Here is an 18,117-nt window from a genome sequence, read left to right on the forward strand (position 1 = left end):
TCATTCACCCCATTGAAGCTCACTGTTCCATTCTATTAAATGGGTTGAAATCATGCTCCTGTTGACGGTGACAGTGAATGCCCGTAAACTGTGTTGTGTTGAGAAAGCTTCAGTTTATCTTGGCGAGTAACTTGTAGTTTTGTGAGCTGAAAGTTCCTGCACAAAAGACAGTTTTATCCACGGCCCCTTTTTCTCGCACTTTCACTGGCAGCGTTTCAGCTTCAGTGTCAATGACGAGTTGTGTTGAAATATCCCATTAAAATAAAATGTTTTCAGTGAGGTAAGGAGGCGTGGGCTGCAGAGTGTGGTAGAGCTCTGTTTTAATGTGTGTTTATTTTCAGACTCCGTTGCACTTGGCAGTTATCACAAGGCAAACTGAAGTGGTGGAGCTGCTGCTGAAGGCTGGTGCTGACATGAGTCTCCTGGATTGCCACGGTAACTCAGTGCTACATAAGGCTGCAGAGCAGGGCGACGTAAAGACTCTGAACATATTGCTGAACAAGAAGGGCAAAGCACTGACTGACCTCCTTGCTTTGCCAAATAATGCAGGTGTGTACCACTTGGAAAGAGGGACAGGAACAAGAACTCAGTGTCTGAGTTAGTGCTGCTGATTGCTCAGTGCCCTTTCGTTTCTTGGATAAAGGCATTTATGTGCCAATAAACTTATAACATTCTACACTGATGGAAGAAAATTTAGAGGGAAGGGGGGCTGTGACTACAAAAATATGTTAGACAGTATATTGGAATGCATTCAAAACATGTTTCCTGCTGTGTGCCTGTATGTGTTTGTGGTATTTATCGTTACACCATGTATGATGGTTTTATGACAATGCTTTGATGCACCAGAAGGCACATTTGTTTGCTGGCTAGTAAGAGAAGAGAGTTTTCCCCCCAGTGTCCTGGCCAACAATCCCCCAGATAAAATTGGCCATTTACTACATGGCTGTTTGTGGGAGGTTGTTGGTAGAAATTAGCTTCCGCGTTCGCCCACAAAATACAGTCAAACCACTTTATGGTATATTTTGTGAAGTGCATTGAGATGTCTCACCGACATGATAGGAGCTTTATTAAATGTAAGCAAGAATATATGATTATTCCAGTGAATGCAAAGCCTAGGTCATGCGCTTATCCTTACCGCCCAAAACCTTTTGATAAGATTTTACTGCATTTACTTTAAACCTTTTCTATTTTGCTTTACAAATTGTTTGCAAATCATTTTAGTGGTTGTTTCTCCCATTTAGAATTTTGAAGGACTGGGTGGCGTCTAACTTAGTGGAGACGGGGTGTATTTGATGTAGTGCATTTTTCATTCAATGCTTAAAGAATACTCTGTCAACCTATTTTACTAGATTTTGTTACATCTGTTTTGTGTAATGACTTTGCTCTCATATTGTCCCATGTTGCATTGTCAAAAGTGGAGTCCTGTAGCTCAGTGGTTAGAGCGCTCGTTTTGCAAGCGAGAGACCTGGGTTCAATTCCAGGCAGAGGGCGAAACCTTGGGCAAGTTTCCTTACTCCACACAGAGCCTAATAATAATCCCTCCAAAAAAAAAACAATAATAAATTGGTCATTTTCAATCCATGACTGTTTGTGGGACATTGCTGTGCACAATTGGCTGCCGCGTTCGCCCACAAATATACAGTCAATTCACTTTACAGTGTGTTCTGTGAAGTGCTTTGGGACGTCCTCCCGACGTGAAAAGCGCTATATCAAATGCAAGGATTATTATTATTATTATTATTATTAAGTGTCATCCTTAAATCGAGATCCTATCTGCCTGTTCAGATGAACATTAAAGATCCTGTGACAGTATTCAAAAGAGAAAGGACTTATTCTGGTGCCCTGGCCAACAACACCCCAGATAAAATTGGTCACACACTTTATTGCTGTTTGTCAGACATTGCTGTGTGCAAATTGACCTCCGCCTTCGCCTACAAATACAGTCATTACACGTCACACTAAATTCTGTGAAGCAGTTTTGATGACATGGGCTATAACAAATGTGAGGATTATTATGCTACTGCTATTATTGTTTCAGGATGTTATGCCATTCACCTGGCAGTGCTAGCCAACAGCTTGCCATGCTTGAGGCAATTGATTGCAGCTGGAGCTGCTGTGGATGCTCAAGAGCAGCGGTCAGGGCGAACTGCGCTGCATCTAGCAGTAGAGCAGGAAAACATCTCCTTGGCTGGTAGCCTTCTGCTTGAGGTTAGTACAGGTGGATTGGAAATAACTCCTGGTGCAGCGGACATGGTTATGGTTTTGGTTCCATTGCATGCATTTGAATAAACTGAGGTCCAAAGTTGTTACCTGGAGTACTGAATAAAGCTCTTTTATTGCACTATGATCTCCTAGCTAGGTGTTTAGAGCAAGTTTATTTTTGTAACAGCGTTGAAGCAATTAGCCTAACTGTTGCGTTGTGCGTTTCTGAATGCAGTGTCTACTCGTGGTGTCAGCCTAGCCAGCTGGAAGCACTCTCTTACATTTGACTCAGAGGGTTGTGAGTTGAAACTAACAAAGTTGGGACTTCACACTCATATAATCTAGACTGATGCTACAATGCAGTGCTGGGCATGTGCTGCATTGTATGAGTTACCATCCTTCAGATGAAATTTTAAAACAAGGTCCCATCTGCTTGTTCAGTTGGATACTGAAGACACTGTTCAAAAACAGCAGGGAGTTTCTCCCAGTGTCCTGACCAACTATCCCCTCAATTCCCCTCACTCTATGACTGCTCATAGGAGATTGCTTCATACAAATCGGCTGCCACATTTCCCTACAAAATACATAGTCACTCATTGCACTTTATGGTAAATATTGTGAAGCACTTTGAGACATTGTGCTTGCGCACTAGTCTCGCAAACGAGAAGACCTGGGTTTGATTCCCGGGCAGGGCGAAACCTTAGGCAAGTTTACATAATCTTCACACATGCCTCTGATTCCCCAGCAGTAAGTTGAAATCCGGTGGTTAGGGTGGATCGCTTTCCAGGGAAAATAATCCCTTGAAAAAAAATTGCTTACCCAATCCACGGCTGTTTGTGGGACACTGCTGTGTGCAATCGACTGGCGTGTTTCACCCACAAATTACGGTCAATCCACTTTACAATATATTCTGTGAAGCGATTTGAGGCGTCTCACCAACGTGAGAGGGCACTATACCAAATGCAAGGATTATCATTATTATTATCGTCCCGATGTGAAAGATGTTATATCAAATGCAAGGATTATTATAACAATTTAGCCTCATCCAATTTGCAATGAGACTTTAAAATAAAATGTTTCACCCGAACTCTTTACTGAATAAAGCAAAATTGACCTTTGCTGACGGAAATCTTTTCAGCGGTGATCGCCCTCTGGTGGTGAAGATATGAACTTTTGGATGAATCAGAACGCAATAGGACAAAAACAGGCCATTCAGCTTATCAAGTCTGCGCTGGTGTGTTTTCTCCAAATGAGCCAGCTATTCTAATATCACTTTCCTACTCAATCCCCATATCCTTTAATATTCTTTTACAAGTGAATTCCCTCTTAAAAGAACCTTTGAAATTTGCTTTGTATTTCCAAGCCAGAAGCATCCTGTGTGGACAGTATGCATAGACCGCAACAGACATACTGTTTGTAGGTCTCATACTTTTTTAGTTCATTGCCATTTTGCTGTATAAAATTGGTCTGCACAGTAATAGTTTTGGCAATGGGAAATCTATCCATTCATATTTGTTACTGGTGAGTTATCAGTTAGCAGCAAGAGTGCAAAACAACCTGTTCATTATTCACTGAATTGCTGCTGTGACCAATTTAAAGACTAATTTTAATCTAGTCTGTGATGCCACTTAGTCTCTGGTTTGCTTGAAACCCACAGGGCAATGCTGAGGTTGATGCCATCACATTTGATGGTTGTACTCCACTTCACGTAGCAGCAGGAAGAGGCTCAGCAAAGTTATCAGCCCTACTAATGGCAGCAGGTACGCAGTGTGATGTGCCTGTGCATACAGTGTGATGTGCCTGCGTGTACAGTGTGATGTGCCTGCGTGTACAGTGTGATGTGCCTGCGTGTACAGTGTGATGTGCCTGCGTGGACAGTGTGATGTTCTTCAAGAATCTTCCAGTTCCTCATCTAAGTGGATGTTCTATGCAATTGGTGAAGTAGTCCTGACAGTGAGTATGACAGCCATCTGAGGCCACGGTTGAGATCAGCAAACATTGAACAGACCAGGAGTCAACCCTACTGGAGTGTAGGGCTAGTAACCTACAGTGTGTGTGGCCACAACGAGCTGTGCCTTATTTTCTATGATGAGTTATTTTAGTTCTTGAAGTTAATTTACACATTGTGTTGTGCTGCTCAGGTGCAGACCCACATATAGAGAATTACGAGCCGTTGGATGACAAAACAGAAGAGTTTCTGGAAGAAGGTGATGATGAGGGTATCTTTCACGGGACCAAACCTTTAGACATAGCAGCCACTCAGGAGGTAAGAGAATCTTAACAGCTTGTTATATATTGCATCTTGGCAATGCATCAAGTTTGTTGCAAAGATATTCTGTTAATGCATTCTGCTTTTAAAGGTACAGTTGCAACTTACATGTACGTGTTCATTTGAAAAACAATTCACTGCAGAAATTGCCAAAGGAGATCCAGTGAGTGTGTCACAGTTACCCTATTCTTGCAGTCCGTAGTAATGTGTAAATAATATATATGTATAACTATATAATATTATTTAAGTTAAATGGGGAGGCCTGCTCCTTTAAATGGATTTAATTGCAGAAGCTGTTTGTAAAAGACTTAGCAAACAACATACATGAGGTACCCGAGTTGCAGCAATGTATAGGTCTCGGGCTGTTTAATTGACAGTCAGTTAACAAGCAGCCTGGAGAGTGGAGAACACATTAGCGTAAGCGCAGGAAAAAGCCCTCGTATTCGCATCATACGGTGGCTGGAGCCACCCGCCTATAAAAAGCAATGCTCAGCACTCCTTGTGGTCGCTGTCTAATGGTTGTCCAGTACAGACTGACATATACAGGATTACATGTCGGGTTGGTTTAAATCTATTTTACCAGTGTAGTATTGTGCTGCCAGTTGTTGTGTCAGTTATATTTGATTTCATTGTTGTTTATCTTAAATTGTTGTGTTCCTTATATGCAAGGTAGCCTAGGGTTGCTAGGTCTTAATAAAGAGCTGTTGTTTCTACCGAATGTATCCTCGAGTCTCTGTAATATTCTAAAACAAGAAAAGGAGTAAGCACTTAGAGAGTAGCTGTCGACATTGAAGTTCTGGTGGTGCAAGCAGACTCCAATTAGACCTCCCAGGTACCCGGCATTGGAGTTAACTGGGAATACCAGTCTGTGTGTGACTCTTGACTTGGTTGAGTCACCTTTGAAACGGACTCACACCGACAGGGTTAGGAGAGAGCAGAAGCCACTTAGTATGAAAGCATTACTAAAATTTGCATGTACATCAAGTAGTGAGAACCGTCGCAATTGGCGCCCGACGTGAGGCTCGAGGACATTGACGTAGAACTTCGCAATTGATTTCTATTAGAGTATAAGGATGATGATAGATGCAGCAAACGACCAGGACAAATTACTAACACCCAACAATCCGCATTCCACGAAATATACAAGACAAACCCACCAAGAAACACTTCTGATGGGCGAATAGCTATATGAACGAGGCATAGCTACTAACTCAAGAGAGAATCAGGGTCGTTGGCATAAGAAAACGTAATGAGTCTGACGCAAGAATAGAATATTTAGTATATAGAGATTTGGACAGGCAGAGCCACTGAACTGAAGAAATTAAAATGTTAAGATTGGCCCAAAGAGGCAATTGTAACTGCAGTAACAGAAGTATATATTGCAGCCGAGGGAGGGCACAAGGTTAACCGACTCAAATAGAGAAAGCAAATTAAAACAGACCTCTATTCGGGTGAGCAGTTTAGGCTCAACTATACCTGGCTCTTTGCAGCCCAGCATTGTGGCTTGAGAACGGAGATCACCAGCTTGCTCAGGGACTAGGAGATCCTATGTGGAGGGTTCTTGGGGCACAGTGTGGGAGACCTAGGTGCTGAGTCTGTCCAATCAACTTCTGTGAGCAGAAGATATTATAGTGCAATTAAGGTTAGATGACGCAGAGCAGCTTTCCCAAATAACGGAATTAAAAGCACAGTTCAGAAGTAAGAGACTCTTAAACAAGAGACCAGAAGTTTTTGTGAGTGCATATTGCATGCGGGTAAAAGCCCACGTGGTAAGTGATAATGGTGTACAGCTGGGGAATCACTCACACACAGAAAGTGTGCTAGGGCTTAAATCCTTGACCGGCATCATGCCCGAATTTAAAGAAATTGAAAACTGGTTGGATTCAGTGGTAGCGATAGTGAAGGTGGTAGTTTTACCGAGTAAAACCACTGTGCAGATTTATTTGTAATCAGTAATTAACAAATGGCGGAGGAACCTGCTCAACCCCAAGGGAGATAATTTGGTCATGACGCTTAGCGAAATTAAACAAACAGTTGTACGAGAAAAAGGCTTCCAAAGAAAATAGACCAGATTAGGGCGTTAGGAAAGGGGCAGCCCCGAGTGCTAGCGTCCCAAATTACCAAACTATTTTCAAAAGAAAATGTTTCTAATGGGAGAGATGTTTCTAATGGCACTGCCACCAGATAGAAAAAGTTCAAGAGAACACAGAGCCGAGCTCAGAAGAGGGAAAGCGAGCGGAAAGTATTGATTTTAACCACTTATCACATAATGTGGGCAATGCGCGGAATGGACAACTCGGGAATGTGACGGCAAATTCGAAATGGTTATTTAGCAATTACCTTGATTAAGAGATGTGGGAGCGTGAGCGAGAGTGTAACGTATGATTTTGAGGACCAGCCGTTTGAATCACAATGGTCTTTTCCAGTCCAATGATCCAACTCCTCTGAATGCAGAACTCACTGTAGAAGGTGATGGGCCTTTAACTTTAGTTGAAAATTAGTGGAATTGATGCGATTGCTTGTAAGCAGCAACTGAGGTTCCTAGTATTCAGGCTACATTCGTCCAAAGAGTGACAACTGCTGATCATCTTCCTGACTTTATCACAAGTGGCTGAGCTGCCCTGTTGTTGAGTGTAGACGCCTTAATGCCATTCCTTCAAGCCCCTTCCACTAGCTGGTTATAATCAGACTGATGTTTCGATGTCTATTCTTTTTGCAGGTTTATGAAACACTGAATGGTAAACCGTACCAACCCAAGAGTGGACCTGCTCCAACTTTCCCACAAGGTGCAATTTGATTACATTAATTAATCAATTACATTAATTATGTAATTAACCAATAGGAAAGATTAGTTGTTAATTACCTAATCCAGAACCGCTGTAATTCTCCCTTATACATGGTTTACACGTGGTGCATAATACACCTGTGCTTACACATAATTTATATTATACGCAAGATCACTTTGCAAGCGCAATGACCTGGGTTCCATTCCCGGCTGTGCAAAACATTGGGCAAGTTTGCTTACTCCACACGCCTCGGTTTATTTAGCAGTAAGTAGGAATCTGACTGTTAGTCAATTGGTGGATCGCTTTTCTGGAGGTAATAATCCCTTCAAAATAAATAATAATGTGTTCACTCACTCCACGACTGTTTGTGGGACATTGCTGTATGCAATTGGCTGCCGTGTTTAGCCCACAAAATAAACAATCAATTCACTTTACAGTGTATTCTGTGAAGCACTTTGAGACGTCTCGAAGACATGATAAGGCGTAATATCAAATGCAAGGATTATTATATGTGGTGCATAATGGATCTCTTTTTCAATCTTGGTGACGTCTTCATATTAACATTTAAGAGTGTTTTTCTTCTCTGGCTAAAGTTTCTTGATAGACGTAACATTGCCACATTGGATGTCATGGCTGTATAATTGTTGATGATTCCTCTAATGCAGCCTCAGAAATGAGAGCTCTTTGCCATGGCAGATAGTGAGACAATATCCCCCAAAGGCATTTAATCACAAGATTGAATTGAATGAAGAAGGCCCTTCAGCCCATCTGATGTCGTCCTTCCAGAACCCCGACCCTCCTCACACAGTCTGCCCACACCTCAAGCAGAATATCAGTGATCGAACATCCCTGTTTCAGACCACGGTATTTCAAGGGTTTGGGAAAAATACATCAGTTCAAAGCTTTTAGTTACATTCACTTGGCTAATTTGACAGTGTGGATGAGATAACAAAAAGCAAATACAATTGATGATCACAAGATTAGTCTGGATGGCAAAGGCCCTTCAGTCAATCCGATCTCATTCCTCCAGAAATTCACCTTACCGTGCCTGTCTTGAAATCGCCCCTTCACCTGTGCCCTTTTGTTTTGTCTTAATACATCTTAAATTATTGATCTGGGTTTATTGTTTCAATCCCATTTAGAGGTCCCTTAATATGTTATGAAGATGAACCAGTTTATGAAAACAGAATATGCAGTGGAAACTTTGTGATTTCAGATGATTTCAAAGTGATGTTTAACTGTTGCTTTCAATTGAGCGCAAGTTTTTATATGTATGTATTTTACCAGGAGATTTGGGTCAACTGGATGTGGAAGCAAAGCTAGAGCTCTGTAAGCTGTTAGAGGTGCCTGATCCAAGCTTGAACTGGATGACTCTCGCACAGAAATTGGGCCTGGGGATTCTTATTAATGCTTTCAAACTCAGCCCTTCCCCATCAAAGACACTGCTGGATAACTATGAGGTCAGTTGGCTTTTGTTTCCCTCAAAGATGTAATTTGTGTGAACTGAATGTCTGTCTGTGTGCTAAAAATGAGACATTGTAGCATCAATAGGTTATAATAGTTTTGATTATTCAATGTAATCTGTTGGTGGATCATAGAATAGTCCCATGGCTCGGACACTACTAAAGGCTTTATGATTCATGATTGAAGTTTCAGATTCTGTTGTTACTGTAGAATGACAAGTTTTTATCTAGTCCACTTGCATCTTTAGAGCCATTCCACTAAAGTGGGAGTCTTAGGCTTCTTTAATACTAATAATAATCCTTGCATTTGCTATAGCGCTTTTCACGTCGGGAGGACGTCCCAAAGCGCTTCACAGAATATACTGTAAAGTGAATTGACTGTATATTTGTGGGCGAACGCGGCAGCCAATTGCGCACAGCAATGTCCCACAAACAGTCGTAGATTGAAAATGACCAATTTATTATTGTTTTTGGTTTTGGAGGGATTATTATTAGGCGTGTGGAGTAAGGAAACTTGCCCAAGGTTTCGCCCTCTGCCTGGAATTGAACTCAGGTCTCTCGCTTGCGAAGCGAGTGCTCTAACCACTGAGCTACAGGACTCCACGTAAAGAGCTGTAGCCTCCTCTAATCACCTACTTTTTATGTCATAACCTTAAGACCTTTTCGACAACCCCAATGATTCCCTCCCCTCCCTATTCTCCCTTGCATCCAATCTCACCACAGTGCTGCAATCTGAGATGCCATCCTGCATAAAGGGTGTCGAATAAATGCAAGTTGTTGCAGTTGTTAATATGAAAGCTAAGACTCCTATTCTTTACCAAAATCTCAAACCTGTAGATCTGTCTTTTATTAATTCTCAGCGCATATCGTGCATTGTAGTTAGTCTCTGTTTTACAATTCTCATTTTACTCCACTGAGTGTAAACGGACAGCACTGACTATCTGAAGGTGTTCAGTAATGCATCCACTTCCTGCAACACTTACTTTGCCACCAACAAGAGTTAGTCAGACTCATGTTAGGGTATTTTGTTTAATTTCAATATTAAAGATGGAACCACTGAAACTTAAAACTCCATTGCAGTTGTAACCCCTGTGTGAATTGACTATGATAATTGAAACTTAAATTTATTGACCACATGTGTTCCATCTTGTATGTTTACTAAAAATGTTGTTCTTTGCATTCTGATTGTTAACATTCAATCAGAATGATCATTCCAATTTACTCCAGGTTACTGCCCAATTTATTTTCCTCCTGGGATTATGTTTCACATGCTGCTACCTGCAAGCAATCCTCCTTGGAGTAAAATATTTCATTTTCAGGAGCAACTTAAGAGTGTAACTTTTTAATATTAATTTATCATGTAGATTAATTATCTGTAATGCTAGGGCTTGTGTGACTGAAATGATTTATTTTGGCCAGTATTATACAGTGGAATCTGTTTAGCTGGACGCTGCTTAACACCAGATGTCGGGTAAATTGGATGAAATATCTGGCCCCGATTCATTCGTATTCTTACATGTTTTGAATATGCCGGTTAATTCAGATGAAAATCCCATTAATGCGGACAAAATGATGCACTGGTCACCACTGCGTCTCTTCACTCTGTGTCTCGAGCGGCTCCAATCAGCCACGAGTGCCTCTGAGATTGAGATGGGAGGATTCACATTGTGATTGGCAGCAAACTCCAGCAATCCATTCACAAGCAGTTACGGACGGTCAATCAGGGAGGGGTCGGAGGAACGGGGAAGACACAAGGGAGGGAATGGGAGGAGTCAAATGACGATTGATTGACAGTGGACTCCATCCATTCACAAACAACAACAACAAGATTCCATTTATAGAGCGCCTTTCACGTCGGGAGGACGTCCCAAGGCGCTGGACAGTTGGGTCAGGGCAAACAGCTCTGAGGGGCAGTGACTGCATCCGGTGAAAGGGGAGGGGACCAATTAGCGGTGACTGAGGTGATTGACATCTCCCAGGAAAAGATGCTCAGCAGAGGAGACGCATTCTGAGCAGGAAGAGAAAACAAAACTCCCTGTTCTGATTCGTCCGACTAAAGCTAATTCCACTGTATTAGGAAATCAATGAAACTAACCAAATAATGGCCTGCATATAAATTAACCAAGAGAAATGTACAATATCTCAATAAAATACAGTATATTATTTTATTCAGCTATGCAATGTTGCAAAAATAAGTATATCCTAACTTTTGATCCACATAAAGAAGTATGTGGGTCAAAAGTTAGGATCTAAGGATTCTAACTGCTGTATAACTATAGTTTGTTTGCTTAAGAATGCTCTCTTAAATTAGTATTGCATTTTTACTCATTTTTACTTTTGATTATTAATTCTAGTTTTATTACAAACCAGAATTAAGTAATTATATAATTATAACCAACAAAGTCCTGAAGCCCAAACTTGTTGGTTGACCTACCTCTCTTACTCTGCTTAGCTTTGGTGGTATCCTGCACTAACACGCTCAATATAAAACATATTCCCCCCTAAAGAGTATTTGTTTTGTCACTTTTCTTTCCCCCTCAATGATTAATACAAAGGTTGTTTTCTTCTATTATTTTATACAGGTGTCTGGTGGTACTACTACAGAGCTTGTGGAAACTTTGAAGTCCATGGGCTACATTAAAGCACTTGACGTAATCCTTAAGGCACTGACCAAATCAGAAGACACAAGATCAGAGGAAACTGTTGTCCCAGAAGAAAACAGTAAGAACCACTCTCTGTATTCATTAATAGCTACAATAATTTACATTTGTATAGTGCTATGTCAGGAGGACATCTCAAACAACTGACTGGGAGCCTACACTTGGGTGGGGGGGAATGGTGAGAAAGGATGGTGGCCGAAAGTGCAGTCAGATTGATAGGTCTTTTGTTTTGAGGTGGAAGGGAGGCTAATTCAAGAGGTAATTTTAAAATCGTATTTGGTTTTGGTGAAACCACACCTGGGAGCACTCTGTGCAGTCTCAGTCTTTCTCTATTTCAGAAAGGCTATTCACTTGCTGGTAGGCATGAGCTGGAGGGTGAGTGTGCTGCTAGAAGTATTTAAGACTACAAAAGGTTTTGAAAAATATGGGTTTTTCTGTCATGTCAAAATTTAAGAACTGGAACGTTATCTTCAAAATAACAAGAATAAATTGCATTTGTTTCGCGCCTTTCATCAGGAGGATATCCCAGGACGCTGGATAAGGACCCAAATAGAAATACACCACTGGATTTGTTTGCCAAAAGGGTAACCAGATTGTGGACAGACTTGGTGGTGAATCTCTTTAGGACCACATTGACTCCAATGTGACACACCAGGCAGTGGCAGTTTAGGATCCAGTCTTTGGTGATCTTGGTAGTCCAATAGCTGAGCCAGGCAGGTTTGCAGTACTCCAGGGTGCTAATTAAGATAGACAAGCCTTGGCTTGTTGGTAGGACTTAAAAGGAGCACATCAGTCACTTGGGGCAAGGATTCTTCCAATTTGGCTTTGGATTTTATTTTTAGTCATCTGGGTATGTGGTGAGACACATGGATACCCATCACCATGCTTAAAAGACTTACCAAACCACAGAAGAGTTCCACATATGCATGGCACCTACCCATGGAAATTTCTGAATGTCTAGAATGGAATGTGCACCGTCTCCGGGCTAAAACCTCAGTTTGCCATCAAAAGCATAGTCTTATGAGCTTCCCATTGCTTGTCCAGCTGGGATCAATGTACCCTTTGGCTTTCAGGGTTAACAGGAGCTGAGTTGGATGAATCCCTTCCCCAGGCTGCTCCTTCAGATCCTGCCAGTGGGCCAACTTGGTGGCTCTGTCATCAGCAGTGCCCTGCAATACTATAGACCTCCCTGGTCAGGAACCAAATGGAAGTTTGATTCGATTCCACCATTACTGTGCCAGGCACAAAACCTTGGAGCCAGATCAGCCCCAAAGAGAATTGACTGTGCTTCCCCTCCAGGAAGATTGCATTCCATTTACAGGAAAATTTAAGTGGCATACATATGTGGAACCCTTGTTTTAGATACTCTTAAACATGGTGATGGGGTTCCACATCTGTCAAGACACCCAGCTAGCACCCCAAAAATCAGTAACCTTTCAGCCAGAGGAACTGGCAGTTCAGAGGCGATATGTATAGTAGATTTGGTAAGCCCAAGTTTCTGATTAGCCAGATCATTTTAATACTATTTATGCAATGCATTTATATGACTTTTGTTTTTTAACAGATGTTCAAATTCAACCCAAGCCGCAGCAGTGTGATAGTGTATGTGACAGTGGAGTGGAAACATCCTTCAAGAGGCTGAGTCTTTCATCAGAATCATTCAGCAACAACTAGGCTTCCTTTGCCCTGCAAGATCCACAAGGCTCTGCCTACCCCCAGTGAAAGCTAAACAAACAGAATGTTGCCTTCTATGTCAATTCACACTAGAAAATGTCAACCTAGCTGTAATGTTATGAAAATGATCAACATGGCAAGCTCAATTGTGAACCTATTTTAAAATACTGTCATCAAATTTTATATTTATTTGAAATATTAGGCTGGTTAGTTCATTGGATTAAACAGATAGGTGTTCAAATCTGGTCAAATGGTGTTTTAACCACCCAACTTTATTTCTACTTTTTGTTTTAAAAAAAGTTTTTAAAAAATACAAAAAAACTTTATAACTGTGTGAAGTGTCCAGCAACAATAAAACCATTCATAATATCTCAATATACACATTTTGCATGAACAAAGCAAGCTCCATTCTGAGGCTATTTGTGTTTGCAACATTTTCCCTTAAAGGTTTTTTTTGTGGATTTTTAGCAATTCTAATGCAGTTGAGATTTTTTTTAAAAGAAAGTGCTGAAAAATCAAAATCATGAGCTCCTTCAATCATAAACTCCTTCTAAATGCATATTTGTAAATACTAGTTGGTAGCTGCTGCTCTTGACCAAATAGTCAAGAATGTTTATTTTTGCTTCAAAGTTGTACTTATGGATTGTTAGCTTTTTTACACAATAAAAGGACCACCTACTTTCTTCCTGGTTGTGTTGTTTTCCTTTTATGTTGGAACTCGCCCTGCTTGTCAGCCTTCCCAACTCCTCCTTCCACAGGATGCAGATAATCCAGAACTCTGCAGCCCGTGTCCTCTCCCGCACCAAACTCTGTGACCCCATCTCCCCCACTCTCGCCCGACTCCATTGGCTCCCTATCCTTCAGAGGATCCAGTTCAGGATGCTCACCTACAAAGCCCTCCATGGCCTCGCCCCACCCTACCTCGGTGACCTCCTAACCCCCTACCAACCCACCCATTCCCTCTGTTCAGTCGGCTCCGACCTGCTCCATGTCCCCTGACCCACCCGTCCCACCATTGGCGGGAGAGCCTTCAGCCACTCTGCTCCCAACCTCTGGAATTCCATCCCCCAATCACTCCCCCTCGCCCCCTCCTTAGCCTCCTTCCAAGTCCAGCCTCAAAACCTTCCTCTTCGACCATGCCATCTGCCACCCCGCTTCCCCTCCCTTCTCCCCCCATCCCAACCTGGGTCTGAAATGCTGTACTCTGTCCAGCGCCTTGGGACGTCCTCCCGACATAAAAGGCGCTATACAAATATAATCTTCCTGTAGAAGCAAATTAAATCATGAATAGTAACATCACAAGAAATCTTCAGATGAAGGGTAACTATACAGAAGGCACTCTTGACTCTGATCTTATGTAGAACACTGACCATTAAGATGTTGCCTAACTGTCAATTATGCTTCATGCAACAAAATACAATTTGGTATCTGTTCTGAAATTACTTGTCTCAAGGTCTGAACCTGTGCCTATTTGTCCCAGATCCTCTTCACCACTAATCACCTCCTCCTCTGTTTCCCAGCCCTCTCCACATTGCCTCACCACCTCCAGTGCAAAATAAAGTAATAATTTGGATTAAACTGCTATCCAGATCTGTCTGATCTGCTGGATAGGCTGCATAATGTCTGATAGTTAGATGACCCACATATCACAGGAAGAGTTTGGATGACAAATGTTCTTCAACCCAATTGATCTTGACCTTCCCGAGACAAACAGTTTTCCATTACAACATCAAGCATATTAGTTTGTGTCCAGTGTGCTGGCTTTTACCAGCAATCCATTTAATGTGCTTTTATTTTAGCCAGAGTATAATTGCAAATCTTTTGTTTTTACTTTACAATTGTTATTAAACTTCATTTGCTCACAAAATGTCAACTTTATTATGACCCAAACACCTAAATCTACTGGACCAGTTCAAGATATCAGATTTTTGCACTTTTTATTTCAATGTAAACAGCTCATACTTTATGCATCATATTTGGTTACATCACTTGTTGAGGCTAGACAATAAATTCATTCACAGTATTTTTGTTTAAGCTCAGTCAGTTATTGTAGTTTCAACAAGATTCTACTGCCCAGTTGGAACAGTTTTGGAATGCATCAACAGAAACATTTAAAAGATAATTGACATAAAATTTATACCCTCATACAATGTAATTGTAGTGCCTTGGGACATCTCCCGACATGAAGGCACGACTGTAATACAATTGTAATTTTGTATTGTATAGTACTTATCCAGAATCAATGATTATTTTTAAAACACATTTTCACAATGAGAATATACTAGCAATCAAGTGACTTACCTATGAGTCAGACTCATTTGTTAGGTATTTGGCAAAATTAATTAAAAAGCCACCCTTTGGTGACATTCTTTTGAAACATTTTAACTCCACCCCTTCTGCAGGTTATTGGCCCTTGCCACTGGAGCTAGAAATATAAAGTGTTTCAGGGCAGAATGGGTTGTCTCTCACTAACATTTCAGTCCTAAGCCCAAAACATCTGGACTAAAACTGAAAAGTGCTAGTAAAAGTGGCCATAAATTGTGCACGGATTGCCCCAAGCTCAGCAGAGCACCCATCTACATCAGGGTGCCATTACTATTCCTCACCAGCAACCCAGTAGCCTCTGTGAGCGAGGATTCTGATTGATAAGTGCTGAATTGGGAAGCTTTTTGGTTGTGGATTTGTACCCACGACAAGCTTAGTGCAAGCCGATTAACATCAGTTCACTTACATTCAGCAGAGAAAAGCATATTTGCAAGCAATCACTTTGGGCTGGATTGAAACCCAGGTTCCAGAGGTGAATCCAGCTTCGAGTGAATGGACAAATGAAGATTTGCATGTGTTTGAGATTGTAGTTCTGAGGTTATCACACGATATAAAGGCTTTTAATAAAAATAAATTTGATCTGTTATCTTAGAAGAGATACCTGCATTTTGGGCGTATAGAATAAAGGAAACATTACATACCATTTCATTACATTAAGATAGTTGCAACATTATATCCTTTAAGGCACAGTTGGAAAATATTGAAAGGTATTAAAAGATATTTTAATCCACAGGATATATTTCGATAAAGTGGTGAAAAAGAAATGGATCAATCAGAGCAATTTCATTTTTAAAGGAAGCTATAGCCAGAACCCTGAACAGGTTACTAAATTGGTATAGCTTGTCCTTCAATGAGGCTGATTATATTTACTGCTGAGCCTTGACTTACAGAAAGGTTACAGTTATATTTTCCTGCAGACTTGACCAATGTTCATCCAACATACAATACTTCTCGCAAAACACTTTGAGTGACTTGGTGGAAAAGAAAACAAGTTTGCATAAAAAAAGTCTCAGAATATTTAAAATTTCACTTTAAAACAAAAATAAATTCATCTAAAATATTTAATGATCTAAAGAATGTGCGGTGGGTGGAAGATAACAACACCTCTATAAGATCTGTAAAACTATAAGCTTTACCATGATAAAAGACGCCCCAAAGCAATACACCGCATTTCGTATTAATTGATATAATTCTACACACGATCCTCAATTACTGGATGAAGTTTAAGAAGGTATCGCTGAAATGGAAGGAAACAAACATATTTGTTAAAAGGGATTGTCTGATATTACCAAATCAGTTTCACAAAGCCTTTCTTAACTTTTTTTGTTCTAGTTCTGCCTGGACATTTCTTGGTTTTAGTTATAAATGTATCCAGGGTTTATTTAAATTCACAAGCTAATTTTGTTTTATTATGTCCCTCCCTTCCTCTTAATTCAAGTAATTAGTTAGATGAGTATAATGGATGACCATCACTCTATTAGCTTCTCTCTATATTTTTGGGCGTACATTACTTTTTGTAAATATCAATAAGTGATCGCACATGGAGGGCCTTGGTCAGCTCAGAGATGCCAGTCGGGCGCCAGGGATAAAAAGTCACCAGTTTTGTTTTTTCAAGCATGAGAAATCCATTGTCATCAAATCTTCCTGAGATATCCCCTACATCCAGCCAGACATAGGGGGCAATGCTTGTACTCTGCAAGGTAACTGTATACCTTTCACCGTGCTGACTGATGGTAGCCTAAATAATGGGAAAAAAAGGACATGGGTATAACATCTCTTCAACTACTGCAGAATGTAATCAAAGGCAACAATTATTAATGGCACGGTTTTCAAAAGAAAGTGCAAACTTCTGGTCTCTGCTGGCCATGCTCTCAGATGTATTCACATAACTGAATATCCTATTTGGGTGATTCCAGGTGTGAGCATGCATCCAAGCACTTGACAGAAGAGCTTCAAAATTCTGCACCAGCCATCATCAGCTCCTTTACCAAGTTTTTGCTCAAATATTAACAAAAGATATTCATTACATTGTCCCTTTGTCCTGTGCCCACACATTCAGATACTAATATGAAAGTAAGCAACTTATTCAGTTGATGGATGTTAACCAGTCCTGTATGATAATAGGTAATGTGGCTTGTTGAAAATTTTAGTTGAATTGGTCGGAATGTTTTTATTCTCTTGGAAATGATGAGGTTCACAGGAGACCCATGTTTTAAGTGAACACAGTCTAGTGAGGGGCTTAATAGTGACTCACCCTATATAATACATTTAGAATAGGTCCTGAAATTGAGAGCTGACTCTCTTGAAGTGGATCTCAGTGGGCCGTTACAGAGGTGCAAAACATATGTTGCCCAAGCTGAATAGCATTAAGAAATGTCAAACTTTAATACGACTTAAAATTATATTGTACTTGAAAAAATACTTTAGGGCTTATAAAATACAGACAATTTGAAGTACTGCAGAATCCCAGGTTTTCTCATGTTTGTAGATAAAGATTAGCACTACAAACAGAAATGAGAGAAGAACTGAGCACGTAATGCAGAACAAAGTATTTCACACAATGAATAGAACAATATTGGATGTTAGCAAATCTTAACGGGCTGAACTTAAATTACGACTGACAGTAGTTTACATGATAATGTAGTAGTTATTCAGACTTGCATGAATATCATCCTGTTACTGTAAAGTACCCACACAATTTACATGATTATTAACTAAACGTAATACAGGATACCAAC

At 40.6% G+C, this 18,117-nt stretch overlaps 2 protein-coding genes across 2 annotated transcripts in view; one reads left to right on the top strand and one right to left on the bottom strand.

Annotated features, from left to right (window-relative positions):
* Nucleotides 1-13,733, top strand: part of LOC103177625 (nuclear factor of kappa light polypeptide gene enhancer in B-cells 1) — an 80,129-nt gene extending 66,396 nt beyond the window's left edge. Inside the window, exons 17-24 of the mRNA XM_007891871.2 lie at nucleotides 342-549; nucleotides 2,039-2,208; nucleotides 3,860-3,962; nucleotides 4,344-4,468; nucleotides 7,191-7,257; nucleotides 8,545-8,717; nucleotides 11,303-11,441; nucleotides 12,945-13,733. Coding sequence (XP_007890062.2) covers nucleotides 342-549; nucleotides 2,039-2,208; nucleotides 3,860-3,962; nucleotides 4,344-4,468; nucleotides 7,191-7,257; nucleotides 8,545-8,717; nucleotides 11,303-11,441; nucleotides 12,945-13,054 — 1,095 coding nt within the window. The 3' untranslated portion in view covers nucleotides 13,055-13,733. The remainder of the gene's footprint in view (nucleotides 1-341; nucleotides 550-2,038; nucleotides 2,209-3,859; nucleotides 3,963-4,343; nucleotides 4,469-7,190; nucleotides 7,258-8,544; nucleotides 8,718-11,302; nucleotides 11,442-12,944) is intronic.
* A 1,241-nt stretch (nucleotides 13,734-14,974) lies between these two features.
* Nucleotides 14,975-18,117, bottom strand: part of manba (mannosidase, beta A, lysosomal) — a 56,231-nt gene continuing 53,088 nt past the window's right edge. Inside the window, exon 17 of the mRNA XM_042338418.1 lies at nucleotides 14,975-17,117. Coding sequence (XP_042194352.1) covers nucleotides 16,887-17,117 — 231 coding nt within the window. The 3' untranslated portion in view covers nucleotides 14,975-16,886. The remainder of the gene's footprint in view (nucleotides 17,118-18,117) is intronic.

This window comes from Callorhinchus milii, unplaced genomic scaffold, assembly GCF_018977255.1.
Source record: "Callorhinchus milii isolate IMCB2004 unplaced genomic scaffold, IMCB_Cmil_1.0 Scaffold1, whole genome shotgun sequence".
Lineage (NCBI taxonomy): Eukaryota > Metazoa > Chordata > Chondrichthyes > Chimaeriformes > Callorhinchidae > Callorhinchus > Callorhinchus milii.